The sequence below is a fragment of the Apostichopus japonicus genome, chromosome 1 (genome assembly GCF_037975245.1).
Source record: "Apostichopus japonicus isolate 1M-3 chromosome 1, ASM3797524v1, whole genome shotgun sequence".
Classification (NCBI taxonomy): domain Eukaryota; kingdom Metazoa; phylum Echinodermata; class Holothuroidea; order Aspidochirotida; family Stichopodidae; genus Apostichopus; species Apostichopus japonicus.
In genome coordinates, this window is record NC_092561.1 from 225,610 (window position 1) to 244,397 (window position 18,788).

General features: G+C 37.0%; 2 protein-coding genes across 3 annotated transcripts in view; one reads left to right on the forward strand and one right to left on the reverse strand.

Annotated features, from left to right (window-relative positions):
* The window catches only part of LOC139967299 (uncharacterized), a 142,296-nt gene extending 139,660 nt beyond the window's left edge, over positions 1-2,636 (reverse strand). Inside the window, exon 1 of the mRNA XM_071971594.1 lies at positions 2,551-2,636. The gene's annotated coding sequence lies outside the window, so the exon portion shown is untranslated. The remainder of the gene's footprint in view (positions 1-2,550) is intronic.
* A 5,973-nt stretch (positions 2,637-8,609) lies between these two features.
* LOC139968160 (uncharacterized) overlaps positions 8,610-18,788 on the forward strand; it is a 31,072-nt gene continuing 20,893 nt past the window's right edge. For both annotated transcript variants that reach the window (XM_071972579.1, XM_071972606.1), the window contains exons 1-3: positions 8,610-8,774; positions 14,512-15,091; positions 16,511-16,618. In XM_071972579.1, coding sequence (XP_071828680.1) covers positions 14,904-15,091; positions 16,511-16,618 — 296 coding nt within the window. In that variant the 5' untranslated portion in view covers positions 8,610-8,774; positions 14,512-14,903. The remainder of the gene's footprint in view (positions 8,775-14,511; positions 15,092-16,510; positions 16,619-18,788) is intronic.

The following is an 18,788-nucleotide window of genomic DNA, read 5'->3' on the forward strand; positions in this document are numbered from 1 at the left end:
AGAATAAATGCATTTGTAAACACTAAAAAGGGTGAGAAATCTCTTCGGCAAGAACTATCAAAGACTTAGCAGGGGTTTAGGCAGCTAGCAATCTTTTGTACGACCACCGACAATAGCCTATCTCCAACCACATGGTAGCCTAACTTCACACAAAGTCAACATGGAATATAGCCTTTAACCATCTGTTTATTTATATGTAAGGGATTACTTTATATGTATGAAGGCCCTATGAGACTTTCAGGGTAAAAGTTGCTTTGCACTTTTTATACTGAATATCAACCATGTGAACATTAAACAATTTTGGCATTTCTGATTCAAATTGATTTGTTAATAAAACTGTACATAAAATTTTGTTCTGTAATGAAATAATAATTTGTAATTTGATACTTTTTTTATTATTCATAATAATTAATATAATGGCCTGACAGCAGAACCTTCTGTATTGAAAATCATAAAGCGCACAATGACTGACTTCTTTCAAAGGTACAATTTTTCTTCATTACACATTTTTATTCATAGATGTGATGCCTGTTTATTTTCTTCTACAAAGTAACTATAGTCTGGCATATTTCCGAACTTTCAGATATCATGAAAAATATCATGTAAATGCGAAGCAAGCAAACTGATAATAAGTTTTATTTAATGATGATGGCTTCCTGTTATTGTCATTGGTCTTCCATGGCTGTAGCTTTAAAACACAGCAATGACAAAGTCGGGAAAAATTTCATTATTGTCCAGACAAACATTAATCCCAGGGCTTTCAAAACCCATTCTGAATACTTGAGTTTATGTTTGGGTGCTCTGTCACTGGGAATAGCTTGGTCACTTCCACCATGGAGCTATAAACAGATCCATGCTTCCACAAAGACGAAAATGTTTCTTTAACTCCTCCAAATGATTAGCCTTTGATCTGGAAAAAAAAGAAAAAAAACATACCAAAAATTAAATCTAAGCCAGCGTTTGTACTACAGTATAATGTTAAAGAGTATCTGTATTCATTGATATTTTTTTAGTTTTATATAAACTGACATATCAAGTTAAAGCACACATATATCACACCAAAATTAAAAGAAATATGAAATATTGTCGAAATGTGCATTCATATCCTTTGAATTAAAAAAAAATGGACAAAGATACTGTATTAAAATAAATCCCTTTGAATGAAATAAACACTTGATGCCTAGAAATAAAGTGCACAAGTTCATAAAAAAATATATACATATATTTTGCTAAAACATGTTCCTCATCCCTCCAAATACCATGGAGGTTTGTTTTTAACACCATGCAAAAACTATACTGTAACACGTTTTCCCCGAAATAAGTTGGCTAGGCTTAGGCCAATCTCTAAGTTTAGAAAATAAAATGGAAACAGAAGAAAAAAAACAAGCATGACAAAGTTAGAGGCCTAGCCCTGAATTATGAGGTGGATTTTACAAACAAATTTTGGGTTCTCATAAATTGAGCTAACTTGAGATTGAAAGGGGTGGGGATTGAGTTTTTTGTCCTGTTGTAAGCCTTGTCTTCCGTAAGGTTTAATACCTTTCACTTAAAATCCAAACCCCGACAGCCCAAGAAGGGCTTACCAACCCCTACCCTCATTCATTAATGAGTATATGCCTGGTGAAAAGGGACGCTGAAATAAAATACCCCAATATAATTGGGGCATGTTGGCCATACAACACCAATGGACCTGGTCCTGAAGAATTAACCATTATGGCCTTATAATGCCCCTGCTTCTATCATTAGCATTTACAAATATACGCCTACGGTATGTGTTTTTTCATCACTGTTTGTGACCAGCCATGAGCTCACCTTATCGTAGATTTTTATTTTATTACTTTAGGCTTAAGATCCAGAAAATATTGAAACTTCCTTTGAACATTCCTTAATTTACTGAAAATTTGTGAATACCTAACTCTTCAAATACGCAAATAGGTCAAACAATGGTTGGAGGTAATAATAAAATATCCTCCATTGATACATGTAAAAAAGTCAATGCTAAGCAATTCCGCGAAACTCCAAAACGACAATAACACGGAGTATTGAATCCAGTTCAACTGCAAATAACGAAAATGGACATACCCGGCCATGATTAAGACATGGTTTACTGTGTAGTGTAGGTCCTTCCTAGCGATGTTGACAAGAAAAGATGTTCCGAGTCGATCCGATTTAAAGGCAATTTCGACCATTCTACGACCATATTTCAGAGTGATATGAAGTTTAGTCATATCCTAATACGCCTATCATATCAAAACGAATATATCAATTGATTTCGGGATTGCTTTAGGAATAATATTTTGCGGCGATGATGAACTGCACATCCGTTTCGAATTAATATACCCAGGCTATGTGAACTGCGCACACACTTTGAACTTTGCCTTCATGCATATTCATAAGCTTCTTTGCACCGCCGTCGCCAAGAGGCCTTTGCTACCATCCAGTTCTTGTCACACAGTCAGACAGGTTCTGCTAACGGATACCCACAAGCACCCCACACCGACAGAAGTCGTATGCATTTACATTTTTGGAAAGAAACATGAAATACATTACCGTTACAAGAGGTGCTCCTTTTATGCGTATATAGTTATTCAGTGGTAAAGCTGCGCGTAGTCAATGTCAACAACTTAAGCCTAATTTTCAGTGGGAAAAGTGAAATGAAAAATGTACGGAAGCTTTTACACAACATATGCAACATAACGATTGCGACAGCAGGAATGACGATTTTTTTTTTAAATATACCGTGACCCATGCGTCATGATTATATGTTGAACAGGAAACTAACTGTGATGATAAAGAAAAGAAAAAAGTTTCAACAGCAAGCCATGTCGGTCTCATTAAGCAAGTTTATAAAGCCAAGACGGATATTACTTCAAGCAGTTTCGTTCGTTCTTAGGTAATTATGCGGTAACTAATAACAAATTGCGTAAGTTGCATGTTTGCCGGCTTTGAAAGGGCGTTTCAAGAAAGTTAGTAGGCATATTGATGGTGTAGAAACAAACACGAAATATCTGAGAAAAGTGTAAAGCCGATTGACGGCGTTGAAAATGTATCCTCCCTTTTCAGAACAAGAGAATAAATCAACAAAATCATAGTCTTAAATGAAATACAAATTGCCGCTTTCAAACAACAAATTACTTTTGATATGTAGATATATGTATAACATTCGATTAAAGAATTTTGTAACACTCACCAAAATATTCTATAGGAGGTGAATTAGCAGTTGTAATTGTCACAGTAATGGAGCTATGGTGCGTGCCGAGGTAACTAAGTTGGCAGTTGACAGTTACACTTATACTCGAGCAGGCTGGATATGAAAGTTGTTGTTTTCATTCAACCATATTTTCTCCCCATGCACAGACCTGACCAGGTATGTTTACCTGTTTATTCGGAACAAATACAAACAAAACGGGTCAATGCCATATCACAATGCAGAAATTTTAACAACACGTTGCTAGAGCAAATAGACAGCTATTCCAATTATCATTAGGTCTATATGTATATAGTTTTTGTTTATACTCTCCAATTTTAACTCTTAACTTGACTAGGTTTCTACTATTCAGCTAATCAAAGGTTATGCCTGTATAAGGTAGCCCCCTACTCTCCCCCACCCCTTTCCATTTAAGAAATAATGGTTGGACCCGGCAATGCATGCTACTTTGCTATTGAGTGAAACACACTTGAATAAAAGTGTGGAATGTAGAAAACCAATACGTTTTACGTTGTATTACGTGTTACTTGTATTACGTGGGTGTTTATGTTCTCGAATAAGTATGGGGTAATTTTCCTTAATCAAGCGTTACATTGAAACTTTACTATACCATTAGTCCGTCTAGTCTAGTATAGACCAATTCAACCGTATGACATAAAGGAATACAGTGAAACAGACCAAAAACAGCCCCTTATGTTATAGTACAGTTGGGAATTATCTTAAAGTTATATAATAATCGGCCTGGGCTCGAACACAGGACACCCTAGAAGATACGTTTGATCGCTTCTTTACCACCCCCTCTATCCACTAGAACATAGCAATAGGTTTCGATGACGGTGTTCAGTCGCTTCTATACAACCCCCTCTATCCACTACAACATAGCAATAGGTTTCGATTGACGGTGTTCAGTAGCCCCTATACCAGCCCCTCTATCCACTAGAACATAGTAATAGGTTTCGATTGACGGTGTTCAGTAGCCTCTATACCAGCCCCTCTATCCACTAGAACATAGCAATAGGTTTCGATGACGGTGTTCAGTCGCTTCTATACAACCCCCTCTATCCACTACAACATAGCAATAGGTTTCGATTGACGGTGTTCAGTAGCCCCTATACTAGCCCCTCTATCCACTAGAACATAGTAATAGGTTTCGATTGACGGTGTTCAGTAGCCTCTATACCAGCCCCTCTATCCACTAGAACATAGCAATAGGTTTCGATGACGGTGTTCAGTCGCTTCTATACAACCCCCTCTATCCACTAGAACATAGCAATAGGTTTCGATTGACGGTGTTCAGTAGCCTCTATACCAGCCCCTCTATCCACTAGAACATAGCAATAGGTTTCGATGGACGGTGTTTAGTAGCCTCTATACAGTGGCGTAGCCAGACTTTTCCATCTGGGGGGGGCAAAGGGGGGGCGAAGGGTCTGATTGGTGGGGCAGACTAAGCTAGCATACCAAACAGTTTGCATGACAAAACGTGGCAAATCGGGTATTGTGTCAGCAATGTAGGGTACAGATGGTCACTCTAGTTAGCTGACGTTTTATGTTATTTCCACATAGGTATTATTAACGATAAAACAGATCACTGAAAAAGTCCTCTATAATTCTCTTTAAAAATCTGAATAGACTATGCTCTTTCTGTCAGTATTCAAAGATGATCAGCATGATATCTGACTTGCCTGGGAGTGTAACCACCCCCCCCCCCAATCAACAAAAGATGTTATCATTCCCCCTTCGGGCCCTTCTTTTGCACTTTCTAGGGGTCACTCAAACAGTCAAGCGAAGGTTAATTCGCCTATTCTGATGACTGTCTGCGAACTTATCAACGAATTTCGCGCCCTATTACAGACAGACTAAATTAAGGTGACCATATTTTCGTGACTGAAATCGGGGACATTTATTGCGTGACTGATATGGGGGAGGGGTTTAAGGGGAGGGGCTGTCCCCCTCCCCTTTGGAAAATTTTCAAGTGCCTAAGGAAACACATCGCGATTGTTCGCGTAGGCGTAGCAAACATTTTGTAAGTTTCAGTCAAAATGCAAACTGTTTCTAAATACTGTGATATTCATTCTGCCATACACGTCACTCACGTGTGAATCATTTCGGAACACAATCCAGGGATCAGGGATAACCATGTGAACATAAAACTGAACGTAGCCTCCGCTTGTGAGTGCCGCGGAGACCGTTTAATGAAATTGCCAACCCGTTTCCACATTTGACAATACAGAGACAGTGGCGTTTTTTGCGCTGCTGCTTTGGTCAAATTCTTTTTCAAGGCAATGTTCCCATAGAAGTGATTTTTATTTTGGCCAACCAATTTCGCAGATAGAGAATTAGGTAAAAGGTAAAGAATAAAAATTGCACAAAAACCATGGTAATATGCACATAGGCCCAGCAACATATTTAGTGTGCATTCAAGTTTTTTTTCTCAGTCAATAAATTCCATTTGGGGGGGCAAGTGGGGGGGGCGAGCATTTCAACTGGGGGGGCTCCCGCCCCCCTGCCCCCCCCCCCCCGCTGGCTACGCCACTGCCTCTATACCAGCCCCTCTCTCCACTAGAACACAGCAATAGGTTTCGATGACGGTGTTCAGTCGCTTCTATACAACCCCCTCTATTCATAGAACATAGCAATGTCAGAAATGTTGTTTTCTCTAGAAAATAGGAACAACTTGTTCCTCTATAATAAATTGCTCCCCTCCCCCTCCCCTCGACCCCTAAACGATAAGTCTAGCTACCGGCCTCTGGTGGAATGTGATGATCGTGCATGTCTCTGGTTGGCTTTTTGAAACACGTTGTGGGCTGGCGAGGGAGGGGGGGGGGGACTCTAACCCCTACATAAAAGCTAAATGCAGGGATGGACTGTGGTTATAGGTCCGTTTGTCTCATTGTGGCAAGGGAATATAATCTCAAAGGTTCTTACAAATGCTGTCTCCATATATACCACGCAAACCTCCTCCAAATTTGACAAAATCGTATTATATATATATATGTGCATTGTAACTTATTTTATGGTTGTAATCAATTTAGCATTTGATATCAGTTTTGAGGCTGACTTGTAATGTCCTAGTGTTAAATGTCATCAGTATTGACTTCAAATATGTTAGAAAGTCAAGTACTGGTCAGCACACCTGACATGTATAGGATTATATAACCCAAAGCAATTCTCTTTCACCGACTGGCTAATGATTTTATGTTGTAATTCGACATTCTTCAATGGTTATATCAAGAACCCCACAATCTGTCAAATTTAGCACAGAAATATGGTCGGCTCACCCCAGATGACCTATCAATATATCAGAAAAGAAAGGCACTCGCAAATGCTGAAATACAAGTCTGACGTAGGATCCCAGAGGCGTAGGAGGGTATTCTAAGTAAGGATTAGGGTAGAAGTTGATATTGGCAGGGGTACATTGTGTCCGCCAAGGGTACCGTAGAGCCCCTGGGTAAATCCAGGGGAGGGGTGGTGGGCGGGCGCCTAACCGTCGTAAATGCACTATTTTCATATATTGCATAGTCTCTCGTATTGATTTTCGATCAAGAGCAAAAATACGATATATGTTAGAAAAAGGAATTTACTTTGAAAATTTCTCTGAACGTATCCCTTTTCTTCTTCTTTCATCTTCTTGTTTGATTTTTCATCCAAATGTTGGAATTGGTCTTGAGGGATATCTCCCCTGCCCCTGAATCCAGCTTAGAAGGTTGCCATTGACTTTTTAGTATTCCATTTATAGACTACCATCATTTTCAGAATTTGACTTCATTTAAATTTATCGAAAAGACAAGTTTGACATACACATTTGCATACTTAAGTATGATTTTGTATAACAACTTGATACATGGGCAGTAAACACATACAAAGAAAACGGACCAAGTGATCATTTGGTTGGGGGGGGGGGGGGGGTTAAATCAGATTTACCAAATACTTCTGTGCTTTTATAGAAGTAATGTCAGTCAGATCAACATAACTGACATTACCTAAATGGCTAATAAAGGTTCCCATACAAGCGAAGTTTTTTAAAAATGTGGCGGCAGTATTTACAATTAAAATATTTGACCTGTAGGATATCTGAACAGTTGATGTCGCTCTTTCTCTCAAGTTTCGGTTGCATAATTGAACTTCCGTGGGTGTTTTAAATAATTGGAAACCATACGAAGATTACGGTACAGTAACCAAGGAGTTTGGATGGCTCAATCCTTATTGCTTCCCAATGACAGTGTTTGATAAATCTGCAGTGCAAAAATGTTAATCAATATACAACATCCTATCAATGCAAGCCCAAACTTGAGTTTACTTGGTATACGGAAACAACTCACAATTGAATTTGGTATTGTTATAATGAGATGCAAGTTCATTAACTAAACGTAATCATTTTATCATCAAACCGACCTACATCTGACGTTACAATCGCTTTCAGAGGCATTTTCAAATATGCTACACTGAAAGACGTTTTACGTTCGCAAAGTACGACTATGGAAATCATTCCCACAGAGCGACCCCATTAACGAAATCTACAGCAGTTGTCCAATGTTACTTTATAACCTAACTAACCCATTGCTGAACAGCTCGACCACAGTGATTCTACTGGTGTGTGATGCGTATAAATTGGCTTTGTATAACTGTTATTGAGGGCGTATTACCCAAGTGTTATGAATGTACACAGTGCACCCCTGGTGCTTTTGAATCTGACAATTTTACACAGAATAACCACTCTTTATAGGCAAGCCAAGCCGCAAATAAGATATGAATGTGTAGCAAGTGGTATGACAGATATATAGTAACACATAAAGAATAACACATCAGAAACATTCCACTTCACGACCGGTTCGTCTTTTTTGCACGCATCAGGCGATGGTAGGAATCGAACCCCGGATCTTGTGTCACGAACCGAAGTCCGTACCACTCGACCACAGTGATTCTACTGGTGTGTGATGCATATAAATTGGCTTCGTATAACTGTTATTGAGGGCGTATTACCCAAGTGTTATGATTGTACAGAGTGCACCCCTGGTGCTTTTGAATCTGACAATTTTACACAGAATAACCACTCTTTATTGGCTTGCCTATAACGAAGCGGGACAGAAGGTACTTCTGACTCTTCGTTGGTCACAGTATACAGGCTGATTGTTGTGGGGCCTATTCTTCTCAGAGAGCTGTTAAATGTACATACTATAGACCGATAGTCTGGGATAGGATATGTAACCAATGATTTCAAAAGCTAACATTGCCGTAAGTACTGAATGGCAGAAGCAGCCCGTATCGAATAAACAAACAACTTTGGCTCAGTAAACAAAGGATAGAATTACTTTACAGAAAGGGTTGTTTACTGAGCAAATCTTGACCCTTAGTTACCAGATCTAACCGTTTTTATCGAAAACTGAAGTGTAATGACAGATACTAGTGGTGGTACTGGTTTTACTCTGAGCGTTCCTGTATGAATACAATCAGCCTAGGTTAAGCAGACAATATCAAGCAGATAATATAGGTGGTTATGAGTGGGTTCAAACCGTTGGGGTTGTCTGTTTCGACTGCTGTTTTACAACAGTGTTATCAGGACAATTAGGTAAGGAACAGATATATTAATTTAACAATTTTAACAGGAAAATCATGAGAAATTAACAATGTATGTTTTAGTAAATTTTACCCATGACACATGTAAAATGAAATCCATTTCCGTTAGCAACTCTTTTCGACCAATCAAAAAATTGAAAATAAAAATATGTTGTCGTTTGAGAGACGAAATCTGGCCTTTAAGGTTAAAATATTAGTAACTTCAGTCATTTGCTGGATGGAAAACTGTAACCGATAGAGTAACAACGTAAGTGATGGATAACCCATTAAACACGTAACCTATGTGTATTATCTCTTGTATCCGTATAGGCTATAGTTATGAATACGATCAGAAAGAGTAGGCTTATACGTGTAGGTTTTCTTTGCCGAGTCGCCAAACACACACACGAATGTATAGGCCTATGGGAATTACAATACAAATATTCGAAATAAAGTGCCGGCCGGTTTGGAGCAGAAAGGGACAAAGCTATAGGCCCCCTAGAGGCATAACATAACAATTTGAAGTAGCCTGTTATGTTCATGACATATCATAACAATCCGGCCCGCGAAAGATTTCATTCCGACCAGAGAGGGGGGAAAAATCGGTCAACAACTTTGCACTAATCGAGTAAGCGGACTGTGTGCAAACCATTAGGCTCAGTCTACGTATAGTGAGATTTTGGCAGCCTATTGCTTTAACCCCCACCCACCCCCTCCCCAAGAAGTTACTAAACCATACGATTCGTTCTGGTTTATACGCTACATCTAACAGCATATTTTCTGTGTGAATCTAAGTTGGTCTGACGTTTCGATCCTAGTAGGATCTTCTTCAGAGGCTAAATGACAAGTAACAGTAACAGAAGAATACAGACAAGTTAATGAGCATGGTGAACACAAAGAGATAGATGTAAGGGGATTAGTAGACAAGGGATGGAGAGAAGAAATGAAGAAACCAATAGAGGAAGAGGAGAGGTTGGAGATAAACAGTGGAGGGACAACTAGAGGATTAAGGGAAGGGGGTAGGGAATAAACTGGAGAACTACAAAGACAGAAAGGTGTGGAGAAAAAAAGGATGGAAGAGAGCTGTGAGAAGAGGAGTGGTGTAGGAGGGGGGGGGGGGGTCGAGGGGAGATGGAGGGGGCAGAAGAAAAGTTAGTCATGTCCTTCCTGAATGTTGAGCCCATGAGATTGAATGGTGCGAAGGCGTTGCATCCACAGCCTCTCTCTGCTGATTAGTACGAAGTCAGGACGGCTACCTAAGGATTCAATCCCCCGTAGGGACATGTCGTTAATGGTATGGTTGGGAAGGTTAAAGTGTTCTCTAACTGAGGTCTCAGTTTTCATGGTGTTGACTGTGGATCTGTGACCATAGAATCGCTTCTTGAGTGTGGTTTTGGTTTCCGCAACATACTGGATGCCGCAAATTCTACAAGAGATCAGATAGATGACATTAGTGGTTGTGCAAGTGATGTGACCCTTAGTCTTGTGTGTGAGTTGCATGCTGTGGCTGGTGATGGAATTGGATTCAACAATGTGGTGGCTGCAGATGATGCATCTCGAACTACGATCACAATATGCAGAAATAGACAGACAATATTTTATACCACAATACAGCACAATCTACAAAGAAAGACAAACAGTATGTTATATCACAATACAGCACAATATACAAAGAAAGACAGACAATATGTTATATCACAATACAGCACAATATACAAAGAAAGACAGACAAAATGTTATATCATAATACAGCACAATATACAAAGAAAGACAAACAGTATGTTATATCATAATACAGCACAATCTACAAAGAAAGACAGACAATATGTTATATCATAATACAGCACAATATACAAAGATAGACAAACAGTATGTTATATCATAATACAGCACAATATACAAAGAAAGACAAACAGTATGTTATATCATAATACAGCACAATCTACAAAGATAGACAGACAATATGTTATATCATAATACAGCACAATATACAAAGAAAGACAAACAGTATGTTATATCACAATACAGCACAATATACAAAGATAGACAGACAATATGTTATACCACAATACAGCACAATCTACAAAAATAGACAGACAATATGTTATATCACAATACAGCACAATATACAAAGAAAGACAAACAGTATGTTATATCACAATACAGCACAATCTACAAAGAAAGACAGACAATATGTTATATCACAATACAGCACAATATACAAAGATAGACAGACAATATGTTAGATCACAATACAGCAAAATCTACAAAGATAGACACAATATGTTATATTTCAATACAGCATAATATACAAAGATATACTTAATATGTTATATCACAATACAGCACAATATACAAAGATAGACAGACAATATGTTATATCACAATACAACACAATTGTTAAACAAAACGTCCAACTGTCTTTGTGAAACGACCTTGCCCCTCACTTAATCATTCTGACCTTTGGGAAACTACCCGTAAAAGCCTCCCGAACAAGTCGATACGAAAGAAATGCTGTCAGCTGTATAGCTACCGTATATTTAAGCGCAGTCATTTACATCTAGAGGCAAGAACTGAAAACTGCAAGGTTGTTTCCGTCTTATGCATGCATATAGATATGATATGAATATATAAAGAGGACTATTTGAATATTAGCAAAAATGATGTTTTTTAAATTAACACTTTACCCTTCTGCCCCATGCATTTTTGGCGACCGACTATATTATTTCCGGAGTCGAGGTGCTTCCTTTACGAAATTTCAATGATGTGGGATGCATTTTGTATTATTATTATTATAATTATTATTCCTTTTTTTGAGAGGGGGTGTGGGGAAGGACCCACACCCCCGCCATACACGGGATTTGGCCTATATGATCTAACGGCACCACTCCTCCTTTATAAATACCTTTATTACCATATATCATTCAGGTAACTACATATAAATCAGTCTGGAGAATTTTTAAGTCAGCACGTTCTTGCACTTAATGCTTCTTATAAAAAACCTAAATGATCTAGTCTAAATATGCCTCAGAATACACCATTTGGCGTCCAAAATTGACTGTTCTGTGTTTTCCTGGATTACAATTTTACATATGACCAAGTTTATTGGAGTAATGTCATAACGCAGACTCAATTTATCGTTTATTTATTTCTAAATCAAGCATTAAGAAGGCCATATAAGACTCGATCAACAACATGCACTTTGGCACTGAAAACAGCATTTTATTTTTCGCTGGCATTTTAGTACGATAAAATATTATCAAACCAAGCGAATATTACTCATCATAAGATTGTATTTGATCAAGTTCAAGAGATTTGTCTAGATTTTGTGTCCCAAAAAGGAATATTAAGTAATGGGTAATTAAGTATTATTCCATTGCACATGAAGTTCACAGGTTTGAAAGGGTTGTGGCTCCGCAGGGTGTCGTTGACTCACACGTAGGGAGAGAGGGGTCATGACTCAGGTAATCCCCCCCACCCCGAGTCGGTTTAAAATAACAATTCATCCGACTGAATGAATTGTCGATGAAGATGGTTGGTTAGGGGTCGGGGGGAGGGGGGGAGCTTTACGTAGGAACTGAAAAGTAATCACTCAGACATTTATCTGTAAGCAACTCACATGTAAAAACAATTCGGATATTTTAAGCAAATCTCCGTAATGGTCTACATTTCCATGAAATTGAACTATCGAACAGTTTAACAAAAATGACCAACATCAATGCCAATAATTGATATAAATGTTGCCTAATTTGCATATTGCTATCGTTACTAAATGTCAGAGCTAATCATCAGCTAGTTACTCCTTATGGGCAAGAACAATATTTTCACGATTTACTTTGGTAAACATTGTGGCAAGTGGGTTTCCTTTTTTTTTTGATTAAGTATGTAGCTGTGTAAAGTATATAACGGAAGCATCGACCATATTCTTTCGGTGACACAAACGTCACTTCCTGTTAATTTTCCATTACGTCACGTGGTTGAAGTAAGAAAACGCATATATAGTGTGGACTGAATAGCAGGTGCGTGTGTACGAAATGATTCAAGTTTCCGGAAAAGATCGTGGTCACATTCCTACATTCTGTGTGCAAAATTTGGGTCTATGGCTTTTCATTGTTCCAGAACTGCGATACATTAACCGTTAACGTAATCGCTGATTCATAGATATATAAGCAAAGTGGGGGAAAAGGCTGACATTTCATGTACATTTCATGAAGTGGTTGCGTCTTTGCTGGAATTCGAATGCATATAGCGGTCTTTGCGTACGTGCATTTGCTCACTTTTTTGTGCTTTCTGAGAGCTTATAGACTATCGGTATATTTTATAGTTACAGCATCTCATTGATTCTCAATATTTAGTTATACAATTATGCAATGCAACTTTTAAGTACCTGTGCATAAGTACTACGGTAATACTGAAACATCAGTTTTAACCCCATGTGCTGCGATTTGACCTCAGGTCATGGAAAAACGTAGAGTAGCTTCGCACTATCAGCTATACGTTAATAGTAAGTCAAATACGATATTCATGCATATAAGTAAAATGTCAAACGGTATATTAAAAAATCAATAAAAAAATCAATAAAAAACAATCAGGGCAAAATTTGCTTCAAATGTCTAACCTAGTCTTCATATTACCGAAATTGTTAGCGTCATTAAATGATGAGTTTAAGAAGAATTGTTGTCTTGATTTTTTATAGTCCAAGACAAAAAGTAAAACGTGTGCTATAGTAATGTTTTGTATATAATAATCATGCGCTCACTAAATATCCACCTTTAAAATATGATTTATCTCTGGAATACTCCTTTAAGGTTACGTTTATGATGACTTCGGATTCTCACTGCATAATGTTAATTTTAATCCTTTGTTTAAGAAATTCTAATAGCTCAACCAAAACATGTACTTTTAATATGTTTTTTTTATAAACATCAGAACATCAGTGTATGATATTCAACGCATTCCTTTGTCTTTGACAATTTTGTAACATATTTCTTATATAAACATATCAATGCAGGCCATTGCAATTTTCATATTTTCCCATGGTTTTTGGTGTTGCATTTGAGGAATTATGATTTTTGTGTTAGACTAAATATACCAATCACTTTAGCTGATGAAACTCACCGATTTAATTGGGGCATTTCTCAATTAGAAGTGTTATATTTATTACACCCTGATCTGATAGAAGTGGTTTCTTATGGTCTACGACAATCAAAATTCATTTTGTGCATCAAAGCATCCTTAAAAGTTCTAACTTACTTTACATATAATCGATTGTTATCGTAATTATGATGAAAGAATTATTTACCATCTAATAACTCTTTGTGGGCAAGAAGAATATTACATGATTTATATGAGCGAATCTTGCTCGTGGGAAGTCCTTTTTCTTTGCCTTAATACGTAACTTAACGGTATACGGTATGCACTGACGCAACCGTACACTGCAATGAACTACATACTGTTTATCACTACAATCTACAATATATTGGGCTGATCAGTATCTTTATACCACTTTACTGGAACCAAACTTTAAAGCCTGAGACAAATATACATGGGATTGACGTCAGAAAGTTTGTTGTAGAAAAGGTCAATTTATGACGACATACGTTTAATGGTTCATCTTGACAGTTGTGTACACCCTTTAATCGGGGCCATTGTCTTTCCGCTTCGACCCTCTTCCCTAAGAACAAAATCATTACAAACCACTTTAGGTACTTAAAGAAGAAAACAAGTTTTCGTTTTCAATTTTTCCTTAGGTCATGGATGCCACTTAACCACGGGGATGTTTTTTATTCTTTCTGATATTTGCCTTGCTGTAATAACGTTGAACTTACGTAGCAAGAAGACCCGGCGTGCCTTAGCTATATAAAGTGACTCACGGAGTGCAATTCCGTCAATATATGTTTTATTCTTAAAGGTAGTTAGATGTTTTCAAAGAAACCCAATGATTCATACCAAGTACATTTAACACAAAAAAAAAAATGAAAGAAAAGAAAAGTGAAGTGAAGTGAAGAAGGAAAGAAAAGAGAGAGAAAAAAAATAGCCTAAAAGGACTAAAGGGGAAAGAAGGATAAAGATAAGGAGAATACTAAACTAAATAAAAGAAGAAATAAAAAAAAAGGTATTTTGAGAAAGAATTCAAACAAACATGGCCGAGAGCAATAATTCAAAAAGCGACTATTCAAGTTCAGTTACGATTAAGTCCACAAGCCCGACGACAACTCGTCGACGGCGAAGATGGAAGAACATGGATAAGAAGATCAGGTCTGAATTGACGTCACAAGATATTCGTGATTTACGGGATGTATTTGACGCATTTGACCGGGAGCAACACGGGTGAGTGTTTCCATAGAAGCCGTGGAAAACGTCATTAAGGATGGTATAATGATAAAAGTGCAAATTAATTCCGCGACCATAGCGAAGAAAATAATGATTGACTCTGATTCCACTGTTCGGTATTTTGAAGGATTTTCATTTCTTGGGTTTTCCATTTCGGGAGAATTATCGTCAAAATCACTCAATGGATAAAAAGATATGACGTGTGTCAAATTAACGCCACCCAATGACCAGCGACCATGATAATTAGGCGGGCAAGTATCATTATGATAATTGTGGCATTTAGATCGCCAACTTGCGCTCTAATTTAGGAATTAAGAGCATTTCAAGACATTCTAGTATATAGCTACGTATAGTAACCTACTTGATTTTGAACAGATAAAAGAGCACCAAAAAACAATGCTGCATTTAAGTTGCAAACAGGTTAAAAACAAATTTTGCTAAGTAGGTAATAAATAACGAACTCGTCATATCAAGTGGGTCAACTGTTTATAGAAGGAGAGTAACTTGCGAGATTGGGACTTCCTCATTGAAAGGATGATAAAAAATAAAAACTGCAGAAATGAAAGTGTGATGTAAGTCAGGCTGAGATGAGATGACTGTTAAATGATTCAAGATCACTCATGTGACAACATATCATACATATTGAAGTATCAAAACGACTTTCCCATCTGTTGTCTGCGCGACCCAGTTTTCATACTATATTGATATACTTCATTATTATTGAGGGTTGGCAATTGAATTTACCGGTCATAAATATGCAGTGAATACTCTTTTAATAATAAAAGCTTAAATAATAGGTTGGTATATCTAATTACGCTTACGTTGAAGTTCACTAAAATTGTGGGGCGCAACAGTTTTTTTTCTATAAATTGATTAAAGAAGGTGTGTGTTAATGAGGACACATTTCTAATTACCGGTAGGGAGTGAATAAATAACATGGTATTCAGATTTAGCCAAATGATTTATCACATAGATATCTTAGTTTGTGTTGAGGGACACATGCACCGTATCTTAATGGAGATATTCTATACAAAACCTAACGGGCATTGTTTAGAGGGCGCTGTGTTAAATTCACCCTTACCAATTACTGACTGCAATAACAATTTCTAATTTCCGAAGAAAAAAAACAGCACTGGCCGGTCATCAATCTTACTTAGTGACTTTTCTTTAAATAAATACTCCTGTATTAGTTCCACTATAGATACGGTTAAAACATTGGAATATTAAAGTTGATTAAAGTGTCGATACACTTGAGAGGTTGAACAAGTCATCATGAATGTGGTCACACACGTTTAATGTAAAGTTACTGTTGTTGTTGTATTTATTTCATTCTTATCACGTACCGTTCTCAACCACAGAATTGAGAATCGGGATTTACATTAAAAAAATAATGAGAGCAAATTCGCTTCTTTGCAGATTTATTTCCATACTTGACCTGCGAAAGGCACTGAGAGTATTAGGTTTCCGGATAAAGCGTAACGACGTGTACGAAATCGCCCGTGACGTAGGCATCGAAAGACTTGGGTGAGTCGAAGCTGTTTGTTTTGCTTTAAAACTTGATGATTTTGTTAATTTCGAATCAGGACACCAACTTCCTGATGCATCCATGCGTCTCTGGTCGCCAGGATATTTGTCACCTTCTTGCTATCAGCTTACACCAAGAGAAGAAAAATCACCGTTTCAAATTATTATCATTCTTTTTTTTTATAAGTTATGCACAAGTAATTGGTGATTTAATGAGATGTCGCTTAAGGTTCTATAACTTTTATTCACATCGGAATCATCGGTGCGTTTCGCGTGACTCCCATGAATTAAATGCAGACACTACCACCTGTTCATTCACTCCCAACCATTACACGAGTTTGCCGTGTGTGTTTCACACGGTATGCTGCAGAGCATTTACCATGCACACTGTGGTTTGTAGGGAAACCTATTGTGCAATGTGGGTAAGAGGTTAGAGGTTATATATATATATATATATATATATATATATATATATATATATATATATATATATATATATATATATATATATATATATATATATATATATATGATACTTTGTTCACCATTATGAAAACGCTTATTCAATTTCGATACGATAGTCAAGCTGTAACATTGTAACTTTAACGTGATACCAGCTTATAAAAATATTTGCACTGAAAATCGTGGCAAAGTGTGTTAATGGTGCGTGGGAAACAAAAAAGAATCATAAAGTTGTATACGACTGTATGCCAGACTAGTAGCAAGGGCCACGAACTGTAAACTCATTCAGCAGAAATAATCAAGCTCTCAAAATGCCAATGGCACTGTCTATCTACGTAAAAACACACGTATGGAAATCTTGCTGTTTTGTATATGAAACATATGAAACTTCCTTTAAGGGTTTAATTATACCACTAAACATGCATAATTATAGGAAAAATGAATCAACTTAGTACAAAGATACAAATATTTTGTTGTAATTCTATTCTAGTCTAAATTTATGCAGAAGATCGGTACATTGACCCCTTCCCTAAGTGCCTCGCTCAAGGCGTCAAAACTGACAATGACAAGTTGTCTCAATTTAGGATGTCTATAGTATTGCTGAATAAATGGTTATGAATAAAAAAGGAATATTTTGAATCCTGGTAAAATAAACTCACAAAAAAATCCACAGAGATCGATATATACACACACACTCACACACACTCATATATATATATATATATATATATATATATATATATATTTTTCCACTATATATATTTATATTTATATATATATATATTTATTTATTTATATTTATCTATGTATATATATCTATATGCTTCTGTGTAAATATGTAATGTAAATATGTATATACGTATATATATGCGTGTGTGTTTGTGTGTGTAAACAACCCCACGTGCGTGATTGTTGACGAAATGATACTTAAATGCTCTTTAAAGGTTATGTAGCATTAATAGTATATATGCTTGTCAAATTTTAAGAGGTTCACATAACACTAAAAACATACATATACAACAGTATGCAACAATTACATTTTGCAATTTATAAAAGTCCAGGTCCTTTATTCAACAGGTGCAACTGTATTACACGCTGATCACATTTTAAAGCATGAACCATTTATGCTATCAAAAACACCATTCAAGCTCGTGACTGCAGAACCCAGCGCGGTGCGCTTTCTTGTTGTTATTTCCCACGCATCTATTAATACTTTTTTGATGTACGATTTACTTTGATATGACGCATTGTTTAAGATGCTGCGATTGAGTTTGATGCTACAATACGAATGGGTTCCCATGCAGCAACGATAACCGAGTCGGCCTACACCTCATAGTATTGCGAACTCAAAAAGTTTTCAAAAGGTCGATTTTCAGATTGGTGAGCCAAGAGGTGGTCATTTGGGATGGGCCCAATTATCCGTTACTGATCTGTGTCCGGGTTAAGTGATCTAAGGGAAGTGGTGTAATTACGATTCTTAAAAAAGACTTTAGTTCGAGCGGACTGTTTATTTATATTTTTAAATAACTTTCCAGTGTTTAGGTTTGTCTTTTCGATATTTACGGTGTTAATGCGGATCCGGAAGTTTTGCAATTAATAGGATATGGACTATCCGCTTACTTTCAACCATGCAACCCTCAAATTTGAGTCGCAGCTTAATAATGATAGAAAACAATGAAATTCACTGTTTGACATAATTCTATTCCTA